The 18,653-nt window shown below is 51.0% G+C and overlaps 1 protein-coding gene and 1 long non-coding RNA gene across 2 annotated transcripts; one reads left to right on the top strand and one right to left on the bottom strand.

Moving 5' to 3' along the window:
- Positions 1-6,293: 6,293 nt before the first annotated feature.
- WNT10B (Wnt family member 10B) lies at positions 6,294-9,857 on the top strand. The gene is made up of 4 exons (XM_055582523.1): positions 6,294-6,367; positions 6,490-6,758; positions 8,495-8,868; positions 9,386-9,857. The coding sequence occupies exons 1-4, from the start codon at positions 6,294-6,296 to the stop codon at positions 9,842-9,844; spliced, it is 1,176 nt and encodes a 391-aa protein (XP_055438498.1). The 3' UTR covers positions 9,845-9,857.
- Positions 9,858-9,921: 64 nt separating this feature from the next.
- On the bottom strand, positions 9,922-18,639 carry LOC129653175 (uncharacterized). The gene is made up of 3 exons (XR_008714968.1): positions 18,522-18,639; positions 15,211-15,290; positions 9,922-10,057 (listed from the first exon to the last, which is right to left on the bottom strand). It is a non-coding gene; the product is annotated as an uncharacterized LOC129653175 (long non-coding RNA).
- Between the last annotated feature and the right edge of the window lie 14 nt (positions 18,640-18,653).

Here is an 18,653-nt window from a genome sequence, read left to right as displayed (position 1 = left end):
GGGGCTGGGAGCAGAAGGGCTGCTGACTAAACTGAACCCAGAGCAGAGAACCTGTGCATCCACATTTCTGCTTCTTTCTGAAAATTTCTACCAAGTTTCTGTCTTCTCCACCTAAAACTCTGGCTCTCTTCACTCTCACCATGCTGGGATACCTAACCCTAACACGCCTCCCTACATCCTCTCAGCTTGAGGGCCCCTCTGCCTCCTATGGAAGGAGTGGCTGCTGTTCCCCATGTGAGATACAGGGGGCACTGCCAGCCTGGTTATCAGGCCCTGCCAACACACGCAGGTTGCCCCTGGAAGAGGAGGATCTCCTCCTTTACATCTCTCCTCTCTCTCTCCATTTTACAAAGGAAAAACTAGATTAGGCAGTTTTCCATGGGCCCCGCAGCTAATAAAGGGATGAACGGTAGAGCCAGGTTAAAACCCAGACTGTTCTGACTCATACCCCATGCTTTTTCCACCTTAATGGCTGCTTGTGATTGTGCAGCAATAGCAGGCTGGGGGCCCTTCCCCAAACTGGGAGATAAATAGATATGGTCTTTAGGATCTTCCTGCCTCCCTTTTGATCTTCTCTTTTTTCATCTTCCCTGACTTTAGGATGTTTTTTTGACTGAGTAATGTACCAGGCCTGGTCCCAAAGAGTTCCAAGCCCAGAAATGATCAGCCTCCCTGCAGGCAAATCACTCTAAAGAATAAATTTCTAATAAGTTTAATGAATCTTCCTGGGGCACTTTCTGGGGCATTTTAAAAGGATGCATATTACCCAAATGAAACCTGATGGAGGTTATTTTCCAGGGGAGTATCTTTCCCAGGCCCTTTGCCCCTCCAAGGATTTGACCCTGAGGGACAAAGTGTACTGGCTTAGCATCTTCCAAAGGTCTAAAAGCCAGTGGCCCCTGCAGAGGCCACCCAGCACAGACGGCTCAAGTAAGTAGACAGTGTACCATGGGCAGCTTGCCCTTTGTCCCTTAGGAGTTTTTCCCACTGGGGCCTGGGTCACATCTTTTGGTTTGGTGGGTTGATAAAACCCCATGGAGGAGGGAGCTGGGCTTGAAGACAGGGCAGTCCTGTCTGTGGCCACTGGTGACAAGCACAAGTGGGAAGGGAGGAAAGAAGGATTCCGTATCCTTTGTTCCACTACCCCACCCATCAGGAATAGTGGGGAAGAGTGGGAGGGCTCTAGGGGCTGGTCAAATTTTGCAGGACCTGGCCCAAATTTATTTAGCTCAAATCATCACCCTATTAATTGTCTTCTCTTCCTTTCCTGTGTCATCAATTTACCTCTCTACTGGATCATACCTATCAGCCTACAAAGATGCCATAATATCTCCCATCTAAAAAACCCCACAACTTTATTTGACTTCACATTACCACCTAAGTGTGCCCCATTTCTGTGTTGTCTTTTACTGCACAACTCAAAGTGTTGCTTTAATCACCCCGGTGCCAGTTTCTTTTCTTTATTCTCTCTTTCCACCACCTTAATCACACCTTTGAACCCACTGCATGTCCTCCTCAAAATCATCCGTGACCTCTGTTTTGCTCTGTCAAATCTCAGTTCTCATCCTAACAAACTTTTTAGGAATAGCAGACAAAGTTGAACACTTCTTCCTTGAAATAGTCTCACTTGATTCCTGGAACACCATTCCTACCTTCCTGACTGCTCACCTTCTCAGTCTCTTTATCTGGTTCCACCTTTGTACCCAATTTCTACATGACTCATTGGACTGCACCCCATTTCAATCTGGAACTTCTTCTCAGTCTACACTCACTCATTTGGTGAACTATACAGTCTCATACTCCCTACTTTTATCTCTGGCCCTGAACTCTGAACTTGCACATCTGACACTTGAATAAACATCTCAAAATGTACAATATCCAGAACTAAACTCCCAGTTATTCACTTGCACCTACTCTTTATTCAGTCATCCCCATCCCAGTGAATGGCAACTCCATCCTTTGAGTTGCACAGGATGAGAACCCTAGAGCCATCCTTGACTTGTCTGTTTTCTTATACTCTAAGTCAAATCAGTCAAAAAAAAAAAAAAAAAAAAAAACAGAAAACAAAACTCCTGCTCTTCTGTCTTCAAAACCCCTGTAGGTTCCTCCCTCCAGCCACACTGGCCTCCTTGCTAATTCCTTGAACATACCAAGGAAGTATCTGTTTCGAGATCTTTGCACTCGCTTTTCTGTCTTCTAGAATGCCCTTCCCCGATATCTCCATATGTTTGTTCCTCCACACCCCTTTCACTCCTCCACCTATATAAAATGGAATTCCGCCACCTATCTCCTTTACTCTGCTTTATTTATCTTTTGCATCACTTTTGACCATGGATACCTTTAAAGGCTTAAAGTGGAAAGTCAGTAGTAAACTACCCTCTTAAAATAGGAATTGGAGAGAGAGATATCCGAAGGGAGAGGGGCTTTACCTAAATGGGGGTCTTGGGGGGAAGCAGGGGACCAGGGCTGAGAGCTGTGGGCAGAGGAGCCTACCTTCTTTTGAAGCACCAGCAGGTGGCACTCCCTCTTTGGGCTGGGAAGGCATCAGCCTCTGGTGGAGAAGGGTGAAAAGTTCTGTCGTGGGTAATTTTACTGATATGTTGGGGGCAACTGCTGAGTGTTGGGGGTTTCTCTGAAGCCCAGTGCAGTCAGCTGCGAACGCTTTGGTGCCTCTGGGTGGTGGCCCAGGGTGCTGCAGCAGAAGGCGTGAGAGGCGGAGGGTGGGCAGCACAGCTGAGCTCACCGCCGCCGCGGGTGCATCCATCCCTCCAGGGCCTATAATTTGGGTTCCCTGGGCCTGGCCGCCCCTATCAGCAGCTCAGCAATAGATGAGTCACCCGGGACCCCGGGCCAAGGCAAACACGGGGGGAGGAGGAGGAGGAGGCTTTCGAGGCTGCACTCAGCTTTAGCCACCGCCTCAGTTGCTGGATCCCCCAATCTCCAGGGACCCCCACTTTTTTCTTTGACCCCCGCCCTATAGAGTCCCAGTGTTCTCAGATTGCTCTTGATATGTCCAGCCCTATGATGGGAAGTCAGCCCCCTACTCTTCCCCACAGGGGAAGGGGGACCAGCTTGCTCCCACTCCCTCTCTGAAGTAATGACAGCCCCTCACTTTCCCCCTCCTGTCATGGCCCCAACCCTTGTCAAGGTCTCTCTGGTTCCCGCCCCTCTCCTTTCCTGGAGCTGGCCGCGTGCTTGGGGTATTAGGCAATGGGTGTGTACCCACAGCCCTCTCCAGGCCCCGCCTGCCCCACCACCCTCCAGCCGCCTGCGGGTCAGTGCTCAGGCCAGCCGGTCGGGCCGAGGGCACTGGGGGCCAGCTCAGGCCACCCAGTCTGCCTGCCTGTGGCCTCCTGTCCCAGAGCTGGGCTTCTGCTGGGAAAGGAAACAGGAGTATGGGTCTTTGGATTTGGGACAGGGCAGCCTGGGGAGCCTGGGGGTCACTAAGATGTTGGAATCTGTGGTAGCAGCTGTGACCCTGGCCCTTCCTTGGCACCTGACTATACCACAGCCCAACAAGGGTAAAATCAGAAGGAGCAGTCTGAAACCTGAGGGAGACTTGGAGTCACATGGAAAAATGCGAGTGTCCAAGAGCATGGGAAACCTTGTCCCCCTCCTCCAGGGACCTAAGTAAAGTTCCAGGCTGACATGCAGGAAGGACAAGGACAGGATCCAAAAGCTACTAAGATAGGGTGCAGATTCTAGTGGTCTCAAAAGCCACACATGGTTTGGTTCTTGGCCCCTAAACAGGAAGCAGGGACAAGAGCCCCTTCTCCTGTAGGGCTTCTCCTCTACTCCCCTCTCCACCCAGAGGTGAGAAAGCAGATAAAAGCAGCCCTCTTTGATCACAGCTGTCCAGGGTCAGGAACTAGGGTACTTTCACCTCCCCAGCCTGCCTGAGGCCTGGCACATAAAGGTGATTAATAAATATCCCAACAGATAAAAGTTATTAATCTCTCTCAGACGGCTTTGCCCCCTAGACAGCAGTGCCCCCTGCAGCCCAGGGCAAGACCTGCAGCCACACAGACTAGAGGCTGGCTGCCCAGGAAAGCTGCATGGCCACTACCAAGGAAGAGATGACTGTGGCTGTGGGTTTCAACCCCGTGGCTCTGCTTCTCCGGGGGGCCTGTCTCTGAGTCAACGTGCCAGCCTCGGGCGCGCGGGGCCAGCCGTGCCTTGGGCTGCGGTCTGGCAGGGGCGGGGGGCGGCTGGGAAGCCTGGGGCCCCTCTCTGGCAAAAATAGCCCACAGTGGTTAGAGCTGGGAGGGTGAGTCAGGCAGGAGCGCAGTGGCGCCTAACCCCTTCGTTGCCACTGGAACTCCCTAGGGTGGTTTGCCTCCGTCTGTGCAACCCACGATCAGACTCTTTGCCTGGCCGTCCTCAGGCTGGGCTCAGTTTGGGATCCCTCCTCTTTCCACGTGAAGCAAGTCTGCGAGTCTGGAGCAGGAATATGGGCCACCCCGGAGTGGCGACTTGGGATCTTAGGAAGGGCAGGGGACCTCTGCTGGCAAGGATGCCTGTGAGCAGAAGGAAGCACAGGGGCAGGCTGAAGATCTCCGGAGCTCCCGGAACCTCTGCCACAGCCAAACTCTGAGGCCAGAGCTGACCCCTCCCAAGGGGCAGGCGTAGGGCTCCGAGGTGGGCGGAAGCCAAGCCACCCAGAAGGGAGCTACTCCCGCCAGCTCAGATTGCCCTGCAGTGCGCTCTCCCCAGGCTCTCGCGCGGAGACCAAGCCAGTCAAGCCAGGCAAGTTCGATCTGAGTTCCGTCTTCATCTGGTCAAAGGCACCTTCCAGTCACTCAGCTATCGGTAGGGGAAACTGAGGCAAAGAGACATGACCACTGGGGACCAGAGGCTTGGCTCTCTAGTCTGGGTCGCCACACCCTCCTTGCAGCCTTGGCGGTCCCAGAGCAGGTGAGTGGAACTCTGGCCACCTCCCCCTTCGGTGGGGCCAAGCCTGAAACCCAGGCGTCGGGGGAGAGGGTGTGTGAGTACGCCGGGAGGAGGGGGAGCGGCTGGGCTCCCCGGGTCAAGGCGGGGGGTGTGAGGAGTGGGGTGGGGATGCCCCGGGCTCGGGGAGGGGCCGCAGCTCTGTCAGCCGCGGCAGAGCCGCCGGTGAGCTCCGCGCGAGTAGAGCCAGAGCCCCCAGTTCTGTGCTCGCCCGCTCGCTAGCTTTCTCGATCACTCCCTCCCTTCCTCCCGGCGGCCGCGGCGGCGCTGGGGAAGCGGCGGAGAGGAGTGGCCCTGCCCTGGAAGAATGCGGCTCTGCCGAGGGGCCAGAACCCGACGCAGTCTCCCCACAGTTTGAACAGCTCGAGCCCAGGCGACCCAACCGCGCCTGTGGCAGACTCGGCCCCAGAGCAGCTGGAGGTAATCGGAATTGGGAAAGCAGGGAGGGCAGGGACTCGCACTCGGGGACGCGACAAGCACTCTGGTAGTCAGACAGACACGCATCCGCCCACAGGGGCGCAGAGATGCAGAGAGAGCCCGGGATATTGCCAGAGATAAAAGCCTAGCAAATAAAGGAGTGGCCCTAGATTTGGAGGCCAGTGAGTGGAGAGCGGAGGGGTGGGGGCTGAGGCTGAGGACCTGGTGGGGACCAGATGGGCAGTGCCAGGAGGAGAGGAACATGTAGTTAGGGAAAGTAGCAGACGAAGTAAAGGACTCAGCCGGCACGAGGCCCATTTCAAGAGGGAAGCAAGGTCCCCTCCCAGACTTGTGGCACCTGGAGCCTCCCCTGGCTCCCTACTGGGGCTGCACAGGGCAGAGTGGGATGGGGAGCCCATTCCTCCACCCTTTTCAGGGAAGTTGCTAGATGGCACTTGGAGACTACACTCTCCCACCCCGCCCCCTCTCAATCCTGCCCCTAGGCTTCCTGAGCGTGAGAGGGTAAACCTTTGTTGGGCCTGGGAAGCCAATCTTGGGGCCCTTGAAAAGGGAGCAGTGGACAGGGTAATGGAGAGCTGTTTGTGAGACTATCCAGCTGTTTGCACGTGAGTGTGTCTGTGTGCCGGGCACTGTGTCTGGCTGGGTGAGCTCCAGGGCGCTGGCGTAAGTCCCAGTTTCTAGGCCCACACTTCTTCCAGGGCCCAGGTACTCAGGGAATCAAGGGCGTGATCTTACTGTTTTGTTTGAGCGGGATGAGTGGGGTGGCCCTGGTGAGTTAGGAGCGGGAGTTGGGCATCCTTCGGTTGCCCGGGTGAGCCACCCTATTCTGGAGCGCTCCCTAAGTGTCCCTGTCCTGCAGGCCCTGCTCGATCTGCCCATCGGGGCCTTCGGGCCCGGGATTCGACATGCGGGAGGAGCCCCGGCCGCGGCCTCCGCCCTCGGGCCTCGCCGGTCTCCTGTTCCTGGCGTTGTGCAGTCGGTGAGCCGTCCCCCTGTCACCCAGCCCGCGAGAGAAAGCCCTGGGTTAGAGGCCGGTCGGGAGGCGTCGGAGGGGGCCCGAAGGCCTGGACCGCAGACCTGAGACGCCTTCTCGGTTCCCAGGGCCCTCGGCAATGAGATTCAGGGCTTGAAGCTGCCGGGCGGCGGCGAGCCGCCGCTGACCGCCAACACCGTCTGCTTGACGCTGTCGGGCCTGAGCAAGCAGCAGCTGGGCCTGTGCCTGCGCAGCCCCGACGTGACGGCGTCGGCGCTCCAGGGCCTGCACATCGCGGTCCACGAGTGTCAGCACCAGCTGCGCGACCAGCGCTGGAACTGCTCGGCGCTCGAGGGCGGCGGCCGCCTGCCGCACCACAGCGCCATCCTCAAGCGCGGTGAGCCTGACCGGGCGAGGCTGCGCCGCCGCCGGGGCTGGGGGGCGGTGGGGGGGGGGCACGCCGACGCGAGCGGAGGCGGGAAGGGACTGGTTCACCACTCCGGGAGGGGTCTCTCCGGGAATTCCCCCCCGGAGCTGCGCGGAGTAGGGTCTGGCCACCCGTCTGGGGCCCCGTGCTTCAGACTTCCACCTGCGCGCTGCCGGCAAGGCAGCTGGGTCCCTGCTCCCCTACCCCAGGGCCCCCCTTTCCTGCCTCCGCCCAGCTGATCTCGGCTGCACCTGTGAGCAAGAGATGCCCCCAGCCTTAGAAGCTTTAAATGCCCCCCTCCTCCCGTCCCCCAATTTTTCTGCCCCTCCTCTCTGCATGGGACAAGCCCAGGCTGGTGTCCCCATAGCCTCAGCGGGGGTGGGGTGACGCCCCCAACCGTTTAAGGGTTAAACCTTCTCCCCTAATTACTGGGGTTCCCAGGAGCAGAAGCTGGGAACAAAGACCCTGATGGCTTTGAAGCCGGGGAGCATCTCCCTCCTTAGTGCTGTGGGGGCCCCAGGTGGCTCTCACTTGAGCAGGTGAGGAAGCGCTGGAGGTGTTCACTGGAGGTGTTCCCCACAGGAGGTCACTGTGGGGCCTGGCTTGGGGGCCCTGGTCTGGAAGGGCATCACTGTCTCTTGCTAGGCCATGCCCCAGTTTACTCCCTAAAGGAGTAAATATGCATCTCGGGCTCAGCCCAAGGGTGGGGGCAATACTTTGGGGACTATGGGGTTAATAGGCAGCCGCCATCTGCGGGGGAATTCCCAAGACTTGTGAAAACAGCTTCACCCCTGGAGGCTTGAGGTTGGGGGATCAGGAGGCTGGGCCAGGAGCCCTGCATCCTGGGACGGGAGAGGCCTGGCCCCTAAAGAGGTGCTCACATCCACGCAGGGCTCCAGAGAGGGAGGCTGCTTTCCTACAGGGCCTGGCATAGGGCAAGGCTTTGATGGCCCAGTGGGAAGCATGTCTATCTAAGCCTGGGGAAGGCTTGTCCTGAGCCTCTGTGACTCTCAAAACATAACAAAGAAGTCAACATTTTAAGAGGACCTTAGGGAGAATCACCTCCACCTCTCTCCCTCTCCCAGCATCTTATAGAGTAATAACAGGTTAGGATAAATACAAGGGGCAGTCTTAACAGGCAAATATAAAACTAGAAACTGGAAAGAGGAAGGACAGCTCCACAGCTCCAACTCTTTGGGGATTTTGGGCTGGTGGAGGGTAAGTTGGTGAAAAGACTGATTTAAATAACCTTGATTAAAAAAAACAACAACACAAAACCAAGGCCTCCGCTTCCATCCCACCTGCAGAGCTGGGGAATTTCTAAGGCTTTCAGATATAGAACTAAGTGAACATATCTTCAAAGACCTCAAGGACTCTCTCTTAGTCATCTCTCATCCCCAGGGGTCTTTCTCTCTAGCCTAGCTCTTTCATCCACGCTTGACAATTCCAGACTTAAACAGAGCAAGAATGGGCCTCAGGGATCATCTCAATTCATCCTCTCCCTTTATAGATGAGGAAACTGAGACTCTGTGCTTTTAGGTTCCCTTCCTTCTCCTGTGACTTGCTCCTAAACTACTTAATTGGTAAATGGCAGGATCTGGAGTCAGTTAGGAAATTCTGGAATTGCAGGTTGGCTGTTTCCTTTGGCCTCCATACTCTTAGCGGCCTGTTAGACCTACCCCTATCCACACCCCTTTCATCCCCAGGTTTCCGAGAGAGCGCTTTTTCCTTCTCCATGCTGGCTGCTGGGGTCATGCATGCAGTAGCCACCGCCTGCAGCCTGGGCAAGCTGGTGAGCTGTGGCTGTGGCTGGAAGGGCAGTGGTGAGCAGGATCGACTGAGGGCGAAACTGCTGCAGCTGCAGGCACTATCGCGGGGCAAGAGCTTTCCCCACTCCCTGCCCAGCTCGGGCCCTGGCTCCGGTCCCAGCCCTGGCCCCCAGGACACGTGGGAATGGGGCGGCTGTAACCATGACATGGACTTCGGGGAGAAGTTCTCTCGGGATTTTTTGGATTCCAGGGAAGCTCCCCGGGACATCCAGGCACGAATGCGGATCCACAACAACAGGGTGGGGCGTCAGGTATGTGTGTGCGCAACTTGTCCTGGGTCTTCCTGGTGTTTTTAAGGCCTGGCTAGATTTGAGAGGGCACAGCAGCATAAGAGGATGAGCTGTGGGGGGGTGATTGTTACCCGCGAGGTGGCCTGGAGCCAAGCAAGTCACTGCCTTCCCTAGAATTTAGGGGTTCTCTGGGCTAGACTCCCTGGTTTACCAGTGTTCACTCTGGAAAGAGCACTGGACTGGGAGTCAGGGCAACTGGAGCTGAGTCCTGTTGCCGACTAGTTACCAGCCAAATCTCTGTAACCAGCTGTTTGTTGAAGATGGGCAATTTACTCTCTGCTCTGGCTTTCGTTCTCCAACATGAAACGAGGGAGTGGGGCTATTAGCCGTCCAACGGTGCCCTTTCTCTTCTGATAGTTCATTGCCATTCTTCCCTCTGTTTGTTCCTGCATGTTCTCTGCTCCCTCCCCTTCCTGTACCTCTGTGCTCTGTCCATTTGCTGCCCTCCCCTCTCATTTCTTCCTCGCTGATGCTCTAGGTGGTAACTGAAAACCTGAAGCGGAAATGCAAGTGCCATGGTACGTCAGGCAGCTGCCAGCTCAAGACGTGCTGGAGGGCACCCCCAGAGTTCCGGGCAGTGGGAGCAGCCTTGAGGGAGCGGCTGGACCGGGCCATCTTCATTGATACTCACAACCGCAACTCCGGAGCCTTTCAACCCCGCCTTCGGCCCCGACGCCTTTCAGGAGAGCTGGTCTATTTCGAGAACTCTCCTGACTTCTGCGAGCGAGACCCCACTGTGGGCTCCCCAGGCACACAGGGCCGGGCCTGCAACAAGACGAGCCCCCTGCTGGGTAGCTGTGGCAGCCTGTGCTGTGGCCGCGGGCACAACGTGCTCCGGCAGACCCGAGTCGAGCGCTGTAATTGCCGCTTCCACTGGTGCTGCTACGTGCTGTGTGACGAGTGCAAGGTCACAGAGTGGGTCAATGTGTGTAAGTGAGGGTCAGCCTCACTGCGGGGCTGGGGCAGGGGAGGGCCACCTTTGCAGCCTTTTGCTCTGATTTCTGTCCAGGGTCAATCTTGGCCCCTGGCAGCTCAAAGTGTCTACCTGGAAACAGCTTTGGGTCAGGTGGAGTCTGTGATGTGTGGCTTTCTCCTCCACAGTAGGAGGGCCTTGTCAGGGAGCTGTCATCCTCTTCTGCTCCTTGAACACCTGAATGGAAGAAGATGAAATGAACTGTGTTGCTCTCCCAGCCACCCAACCTGGGGTCCCTTTAACTCTCATATTCATATTCCTTTTGGCTGGGGAGTCCCTATAATTTGACCACTCTTTTCTTTTGCGGGATAGCCCCAGCATTGTGTGGAGCCATACAACCTATATCCAGAAAGAGACCTCTCACTCCTATTTGCTGTTTCCAAACTCCTCTACTACAGCCTGGACCCCATCTTAGGGAGTCATAGGAGCCGGTGGTAGAGAGGTTTTTCTTAGGGAAGGGACATGGTGCAGGGCACTCAAAAACCCTGAAAGTTGTCTGTCAAGGCCCTTAGGGAAGCTGTCTGCCCCTATTCAGATGTTGAAGGGAACCCTCCAAAGGAAGAATTTTATCCAAGACTCTCTGAGCCTCTTTTTCTTTCTTCAACAGGAGGGGTGGGAAAGGCTAATTTATTGTACTGAGACTTGTTCTTGGTTCTTGTTTGTAATAAAAATAAATTAAGTTCCTGGAATGGTGACTACAGATGGTGATATTTCTAGCCACACTTGGGATCCCAGGCCTGGCTTCTTTTCCAGGTGAATTCTCTTACCCGCCCACACTCAGTGACTTTATGTATATCATGCTCCGTTCCACAAAGGATTTGAAATGGTCTTCAGGTGACTCAGTTGACAATTTTTAGCCTGGAAAAAACTGGGTGGGGCAGGGGGACTTCTAGGTGTGAGGGACTCAAGAGGTAGACACAGGCCCCGTTCTGGTTCTCTGTGTTCCACCTCCAGATTTTGCCTTGGCCACTGCCCTATAACAGGGCTTGGATTTTTTTTTTTTTCCTCAACTCATGGGCATGCCTATGTCCAATAAAACTTTATTCACAAAAATGGACTGCGGGGCCAGATTTGGTTCTTCGGCTGTGGTTCGTTTTGACACCTACCCTACACAGTGAGGTCACGTCTGTTCTGGGATTTTCAGGTCCTGAAGATGTCTCACCATTGAACCTGGACTCAAAAATGGCAGGTGCTTTTCTCTGTGGTTCCAAATTGGAGAACTTAATGATAGATGCAAGACTAATGGGAAACATATATAAAGGATTCCTACTCTCAAAATTGGGAGTTTTTTGCTCTGGAAACCAGCAAAATCAGCATGCTATCCCCCTGAATTATTTGCATATGTAGTTTGTCTTTCCTTATCAGAGCTCTTCTGCACTTAATCTCAGCAAAATAGCTCCTTTATCTTTTAAGAGATAACCATAACTAGAGAAAACAGAACTTCTTTTATTCCAATTCCACTTTCGTTCTATTCCTAGTCAAGTATCATTGAAAATAAACAATCATCTTTCAATTCAGAAAAGGAAGCTATAGCACAAATTTAGAACTTTACAAATAACTGATTGTTTATGGGGTTGCAGGATGCTGACTCTGTCAGGTCATCTCCTTGGCCAGGAGATGTAGAAATAGTCCTTTTCACACCTCTAGGCAATAGCATTATCTGCCCCCAATTACCCTCAAAATCAGGTAGGATCAAGGTAGGAAAGATAGCAAGGGGTGTTGGTTTAGGTAGTACTTTATGGTAAAACTTGATGTCCTAAATTTTCACTTGCACACTGAGAATTCTTGGTTTGGAAATTTGATGGAGGTAGGCCTTTAGGCACTGACTGAGCTTCGTGTATGCATGGGACAGCAGGAGAGAGATGGATGCAGCTAGAATAGACATAGGATATGAGGGAAAATAATGATAAGGAACATCCAGACTAGGAATTTCTCACACTCAGGAAGAGGGAAGAGAATGGCCAATGAAATCACAGCAGGACTATTTCAGTTTTCCTCCAGTTCCTTCCTCTGTGCTCTCTTTGGCTCCTTTTCTCTTACTAGCTTTCTCTCTTCTTTCCTCAGACACACTCTGTGGCAAACTGAAGCCCCAAACCACAACCTTGAGAAATTCCAAATGGATTTTGTCAGTGAGGCCAACACCCCCCTCCCCACCCCTGCTCCCGGCACACGGCACACGCACTGGGCTCAGGCCCAGGCCTGGGGTCAGTGGTGGAGGGGGAGTGTGCAACCCACAGAGCTGGTGGCTAAAATTTCAGCCTTGGTTAGCGCCAATGGCAGCCAGAGGGATAGGGAAAGACTGATCAACTGCAGTCAGGCCTCTTGGCCTCCTTCAGCTCTGGATACAGCTCTTCTCCCCTTAGAGCATTAGCCTTTCAAGTGGCTGGGGAGCTGGGGAGCGGCAGTGGCTGGCTTATTGCTAGCTGAGCAGCAACCCTCCTATCTGTGCTCCTGTTTGCTCTACGAGGAGCACCCAGTAATGCTGCAATAGACACTTCCCTCTCCAGACTCCAGAGGGTAAAGGATAGCAGGGCTGGAAGATTCTCTAGTTCCATTCATCAGTCCTGACTCAAATACCTTGGGACTTGCTGCTAACCATACAACACTGTCACCATTTCCTTCCTTCTATCATACCTGGGACTCAACCTTGAGAGGATCTGAAGACTTGGGCAGGAACACTGACAGGTGTCACCTCCTATCAGAGTCTCACAAGGTGTCTTGGTATGGTTGAGGCACTAACAAGGGCAGTTGCAAAGCATAATTTTGGTGATCAGTGTGAGGGCATAATCTGGTGGTGTGTGCCTTAAAAAATCTAGGAAAAGAAATGGAAAGCAAAATCATGTGGAGGTATCATGGAGCCCACTCTGCTGCTGCTGCAGCTAAATCGCTTCAGTTGTGTCCGACTCTGTGTGACCCCATAGATGGCAGCCCACCAGGCTCCCCTGTCCCTGGGATTCTTGAGGCAAGAACACTGGAGTGGGTTACCATTTCCTTCTCCAATGCATAAAAGTGAAACGTGAAAGTGAAGTCTCTCAGTCGTGTCCGACTCTTTGGACCCCATGGACTGCAGCCTACCAGGCTCCTCCACCCATGGGATTTTCCATCCAAGAGTACTGGAGTGGGTTGCCATTGCCTTCTCCGGGAGCCCACTCTCAGTTCAGTTCAGTTAAGTTCAGTCGCTCAGTCGTGTCGACTCTTTGCGACCCCATGAATCGCAGCACGCCAGGCCTCCCTGTCCCATCACCAACTCCCGGAGTTCACTCAGACTCAAGTCCATCAACTCAGTGATGCCATCCAGCCATCTCATCCTCTGCTGTCCCCTTCTCCTCCTGCCCCCAATCCCTCCCAGCATCAGAGTCTTTTCCAATGAGTCAACTCTTTGCATGAGGTGGTCAAAGTACTGGAGTTTCAGCTTTAGCATCATTCCTTCCAAAAAAATCCCAGGGCTGATCTCCTTCAGAATGGACTGGTTGGATCTCCTTGCAGTCCAAGGGACTCTCAAGAGTCTTCTGCAATACCACAGTTCAAAAGCATCAGTTCTTCGGCGCTCAGCCTTCTTCACAGTCTAACTCTCACATCCATACATGACCACAGGAAAAACCATAGGCTTGACTAGACGGACCTTTGCTGGCAAAGTAATGTCTCTGCTTTTGAATATGCTATCTGGGTTGGTCATAACTGCCTTCCAAGGAGTAAGCGTCTTTTAATTTCATGGCTGCAGTCACCATCTGCAGTGATTTTGGAGCCCAAAAAAATAAAGTCTGACACTGTTTCCACTGTTTCCCCATCTATTTCCCATGAAGTGATGGGACCGGATGCCATGATCTTCGTTTTCTGAATGTTGAGCTTTAAGCCAACTTTTTCACTCTCCTCTTTCACTTTCATCAGGAGGCTCTTTAGTTCCTCTTCACTTTCTGCCATAAGGATGGTGTCATCTGCATATCTGAGGTTATTGATATTTCTCCCGGCAATCTTGATTCCAGCTTGTGCTTCTTCCAGCCCAGCGTTTCTCATGATATACTCTGCATAGAAGTTAAATAAGCAGAGTGACAATATACAGCCTTGATGTACTCCTTTTCCTATTTAGAACCAGTCTGTTGTTCCATGTCCAGTTCTAACTGTTGCTTCCTGACCTGCATACAGATTTCTCAAGAGGCAGGTCAGGTGGTCTGGTATTCCCATCTCTTTCAGAATTTTCCACAGTTTATTGTGATCCACACAGTCAAAGGCTTTGGCATAGTCAATAAAGCAGAAATAGATGTTTTTCTGGAACTCTCTTGCTTTTTCCATGATCCAGTGGATGCTGGCAATTTGATCTCTGGTTCCTCTGCCTTTTCTAAAACCAGCTTGAACATCAGGAAGTTCATGATTCACGTATTGCTGAAGCCTGGCTTGGAGAATTTTGAGCATTACTTTACTAGCGTGTGAGATGAGTGCAATTGTGCGGTAGTTTGAGCATTTTTTGGCATTGCCTTTCTTTGGGATTGGAATGAAAATGGACCTTTTCCAGTCCTGTGGCCACTGCTGAGTTTTCCAAATTTGCTGGCATATTGAGTGCAGCACTTTCACAGCATCATCTTTCAGGATTTGAATTCGCTCAACTGGCATTCCATCACCTCCACTAGCTTTGTTCGTAGTGATGCTTTCTAAGGCCCACTTGACTTCACATTCCAGGACTTCTGGCTCTAGGTGAGTGATCACACCATCGTGATTATCTGGGTCGTGAAGATCTTTTTTGTACAGGTCTTCTGTGTATTCTTGCCACCTCTTCTTAATATCTTCTGCTTCTGTTAGGTCCATACCATTTCTGTCCTTTATCGAGCCCATCTTTGCATGAAATGTTCCCTTGGTATCTCTAATTTTCTTGAAGAGATCTCTAGTCTTTCCCATTCTGTTGTTTTCCTCTATTTCTTTGCATTGATCACTGAGGAAGGCTTTCTTATCTCTTCTTGCTATTCTTTGGAACTCAGCATTCAGATGCTTATGTCTTTCCTTTTCTCCAATCATAAGGGGTTGATTGATATGACCTAAAATTGATTTAGGTCATACCTGAATGGTCTAGTGGTTTTCCCTACTTTCTTCAATGGGGTTACATCCCAATAAACCCATTGTAAGTTGAAAATATCTAAAGTCGAAAGTGCATTTACTGAACATCATAGCTTAACCTAGCCTGCCTTAAACATGTTCAGAATATTTACATTAGCCTACAGTTGGGCAAAATAATCTGACAAAAAGCCTATTTTATAATTGTGTTGAATATCTTATGTAATCTATTGAATACTATCCTGAAAGTGGGAAACAGAGTGGTTGTAAGTGTGTCAGTTGTTTACCCTTGTGATGGTATAGCTGGCCAGGAGCTGCAACTCACTGCTACTGCTGGGCATCACAGGAGAAAACCATACCACATGGCCTGGGAAAAGATCAAATTCAAATCACAGTTTCTACTCAAGGTATATCACTTTTGCACCATCATAAAGTAAAAAAAAAAAAAGCATTAAGTGGAACCATTGTAAGTTTGGACCATATGTATAAGGAAACACATGGCTCTTCCCTAAAGCTTGAGCTAAAATTGTCGATTTTTTAAATTTGATTTTTTAGGCCTTATTTCTTGTCTCCTTCCAAGAAGAACTAAACTGGTAGATAACTCTGTCTACTCCTTGTCCTCATCAATCCCTGGTATATACATTCACCAATCCCTTCCTCTTATCCCAGTTTGTTTTTGCTCTTGTTTTAACCTGGAGAATAACACAACCCTAGAATGTGAAGTCAGCAGGAACTTAACTTAAAATCGTGAAGGATGAATGATAACCTATATGATAAAAGAATCTAAAAATGAACAAATATATGTGGTATAACTGAATCACTTCACTGTATACCTGAAAGTAACACAACATTAGTTTAGTAAATCAACTATGTGTGCTAAGTCGCTTCAGTCATGTCCAACTCTTTGCAACCCTGTGGAATGTAGCCTGCCAGGCTCCTCTGCCCATGGGATTCTCCAGGCAAGAATACTGGAGTGGGTTGCCATTCCCTTCTCCAGAGGAGCTTCCCAACCTAGGGATGGAATCTGGGTCTCTAGCATTGCAGGCAGATTCTTTACCATCTGAGCCACCAGAGATGCCCTTAAAATCAACTATACACCAATAAAAGTAAAGTATTATTTTTTAAAAAGTTGGTGAAGGATGATCAAAAACGGATTTGTGGTTACCGTATGAGAAACGTTGGGGGGCGGGGTGCGGCGGTAGGGATAAATCAGGAGCTTGAGATTAAAATACACACACTACTATATATAAAATAGATCACCAACAAGGACCTACTGTACGGCACAGGGAACTCAAATACTCTGTGATAATCTATATGAGAAAAGAATCTGAAAAAGAATGAATATATATATGAATAATATACATATGTATAACTTAATCACTTTGCTGAACACTTGAAACTAACACAACATTGTAAACCAATTATACTCCAATAAGATTTTTTTTAAAAGATGATGAAGGATGAGAGGACTAATAAGGAGTATGTTTATAACAAAAAGAATTGTATCCTATCCGTCCTGGGCTGTTGCCGTCAAAGGCCTTTGGCGATCCTAAGCTCTGTATTTTAAATGGCAGAAGACTCCTCCAATGTTTTTACAGACTCCTAGAGCGGGCTCATTCTGTTCTCCAAGCCAGGCTTCAGCAATACGTGAACCGTGAACTTCCTGATGTTCAACCTGGTTTTAGAAAAGGCAGAGGAACCAGAGATCAAATTGCCAGCATCCACTGGATCATGGAAAAAGCAAGAGAGTTCCAGAAAAACATCTATTTCTGCTTTATTGACTATGCCAAAGCCTTTGACTGTGTGGATCACAATAAACTGTGGAAAATTCTGAAAGAGATGGGAATACCAGACCACCTGACCTGCCTCTTGAGAAATCTGTATGCAGGTCAGGAAGCAACAGTTAGAACTGGACATGGAACAACAGACTGGTTCCAAACAGGAAAAGGAGTACATCAAGGCTGTATATTGTCACTCTGCTTATTTAACTTCTATGCAGAGTACATCATGAGAAACGCTGGGCTGGAAGAAGCACAAGCTGGAATCAAGATTGCCGGGAGAAATATCAATAACCTCAGATATGCAGATGACACCACCCTTATGGCAGAAAGTGAAGAGGAACTAAAGAGCCTCCTGATGAAAGTGAAAGAGGAGAGTGAAAAAGTTGGCTTAAAGCTCAACATTCAGAAAACGAAGATCATGGCATCCGGTCCCATCACTTCATGGGAAATAGATGGGGAAACAGTGGAAACAGTGTCAGACTTTATTTTTTTGGGCTCCAAAATCACTGCAGATGGTGACTGCAGCCATGAAATTAAAAGACGCTTACTCCTTGGAAGGACAGTTATGACCAACCCAGATAGCATATTCAAAAGCAGAGACATTACTTTGCCAGCAAAGGTCCGTCTAGTCAAGCCTATGGTTTTTCCTGTGGTCATGTATGGATGTGAGAGTTAGACTGTGAAGAAGGCTGAGCGCCGAAGAACTGATGCTTTTGAACTGTGGTGTTGCAGAAGACTCTTGAGAGTCCCTTGGACTGCAAGGAGATCCAACCAGTCCATTCTGAAGGAGATCAGCCCTGGGATTTTTTTGGAAGGAATGATGCTAAAGCTGAAACTCCAGTATTTTGACCACCTCATGCAAAGAGTTGACTCATTGGAAAAGACTCTGATGCTGGGAGGGATTGGGGGCAGGAGGAGAAGAGGACGGCAGAGGATGAGATGGCTGGATGGCATCACTGACTTGATGGACTTGAGTCTGAGTGAACTCCGGGAGTTGGTGATGGGACAGGGAGGCCTGGCGTGCTGCGATTCATGGGGTCGCAAAGAGTCGACACGACTGAGCGACTGAACTGAACTGAACTGAACCCCATTGTAAGACAAGGAAAATCTGTACTGCTGTAAATGAGAAAGGGCATTTCAAGAACCTTCTGTGCTTAGCATTACTAGTGCCCTTCTTGTATCACAGCTGTGACTGTTCCAAGGTAACTCTCCATGTGTAGACCAGGTGCAAAAATGAGTGATGAAAGTGGGAGTGGGCAGGAATAGAGAAACACAGGTGCAAAATCCCTCACTTTCCTTGTAATACTAAAATTCATATTCATCTAGGTATACTTCCTCAAACCACACCTCTGAATACTAGGCCTCAACTGTTTGTCTTTTAAGTTCCAACTTCCTAACTGGCCCAGTGACCAGTTGCTTCCTTCAGTCTCTTAAATTCATCACTCTCCCTCTTCCTTATGAAAAAAGATCTCTTGATTCAGACCCCCCCAGCAACCTAGTCTTAGCAGTGAGTAGCAACACTGGTGCAGTGAGGGCTCTCGGAGGCCTGCACCTATCCCTGGTTAAGAAATGAAAATGAGAGCTGAAGGAGTAAGGTCCAAAGCAAGAGATGTTCACTCATTTTCTGGATTCCTGACTTTGCCCAAGAAGCCCCAGTCTCCACTGCGCCCACTACGCCGCCTCAATCCTTAAATAACAGGCATAGCCCTGGGGCTTCTCACCTGTTCCCACTGTCTCACCCCCATTCCCTAGCTTCCGCCACCACCGCCCACAGATTCCAGCCCCCACATCGGACCCCGCCCGGACTTCTCCAATACCGGTTGCTTCTGCTGCAGCCGCTGCCATGGTGATGAATCTCGCGAGATCTGCCGCTCGCCGGTGCGCAGCTCTCGCGCGATCGGGGAGGTGGGAAGTATCCCGGTCTGGGGGTGGGGGTGCGCCGCACAGCT

Source organism: Bubalus kerabau, chromosome 1 (genome assembly GCF_029407905.1).
Source record: "Bubalus kerabau isolate K-KA32 ecotype Philippines breed swamp buffalo chromosome 1, PCC_UOA_SB_1v2, whole genome shotgun sequence".
NCBI lineage: Eukaryota > Metazoa > Chordata > Mammalia > Artiodactyla > Bovidae > Bubalus > Bubalus kerabau.
This window is presented reverse-complemented; position numbering and strand designations above follow the sequence as displayed.

Bases quoted from the DNA above. Each gene is read 5' to 3' on its own strand.
- WNT10B (XM_055582523.1), top strand. From the start codon at position 6,294: ATGCGGGAGGAGCCCCGGCCGCGGCCTCCGCCCTCGGGCCTCGCCGGT. The intron at 6,368-6,489 runs GTGAGCCGTCCC...CTCGGTTCCCAG, and splicing joins TTCCTGGCGTTGTGCAGTCG to GGCCCTCGGCAATGAGATTC. The intron at 8,869-9,385 runs GTATGTGTGTGC...CTGATGCTCTAG, and splicing joins ACAACAGGGTGGGGCGTCAG to GTGGTAACTGAAAACCTGAA.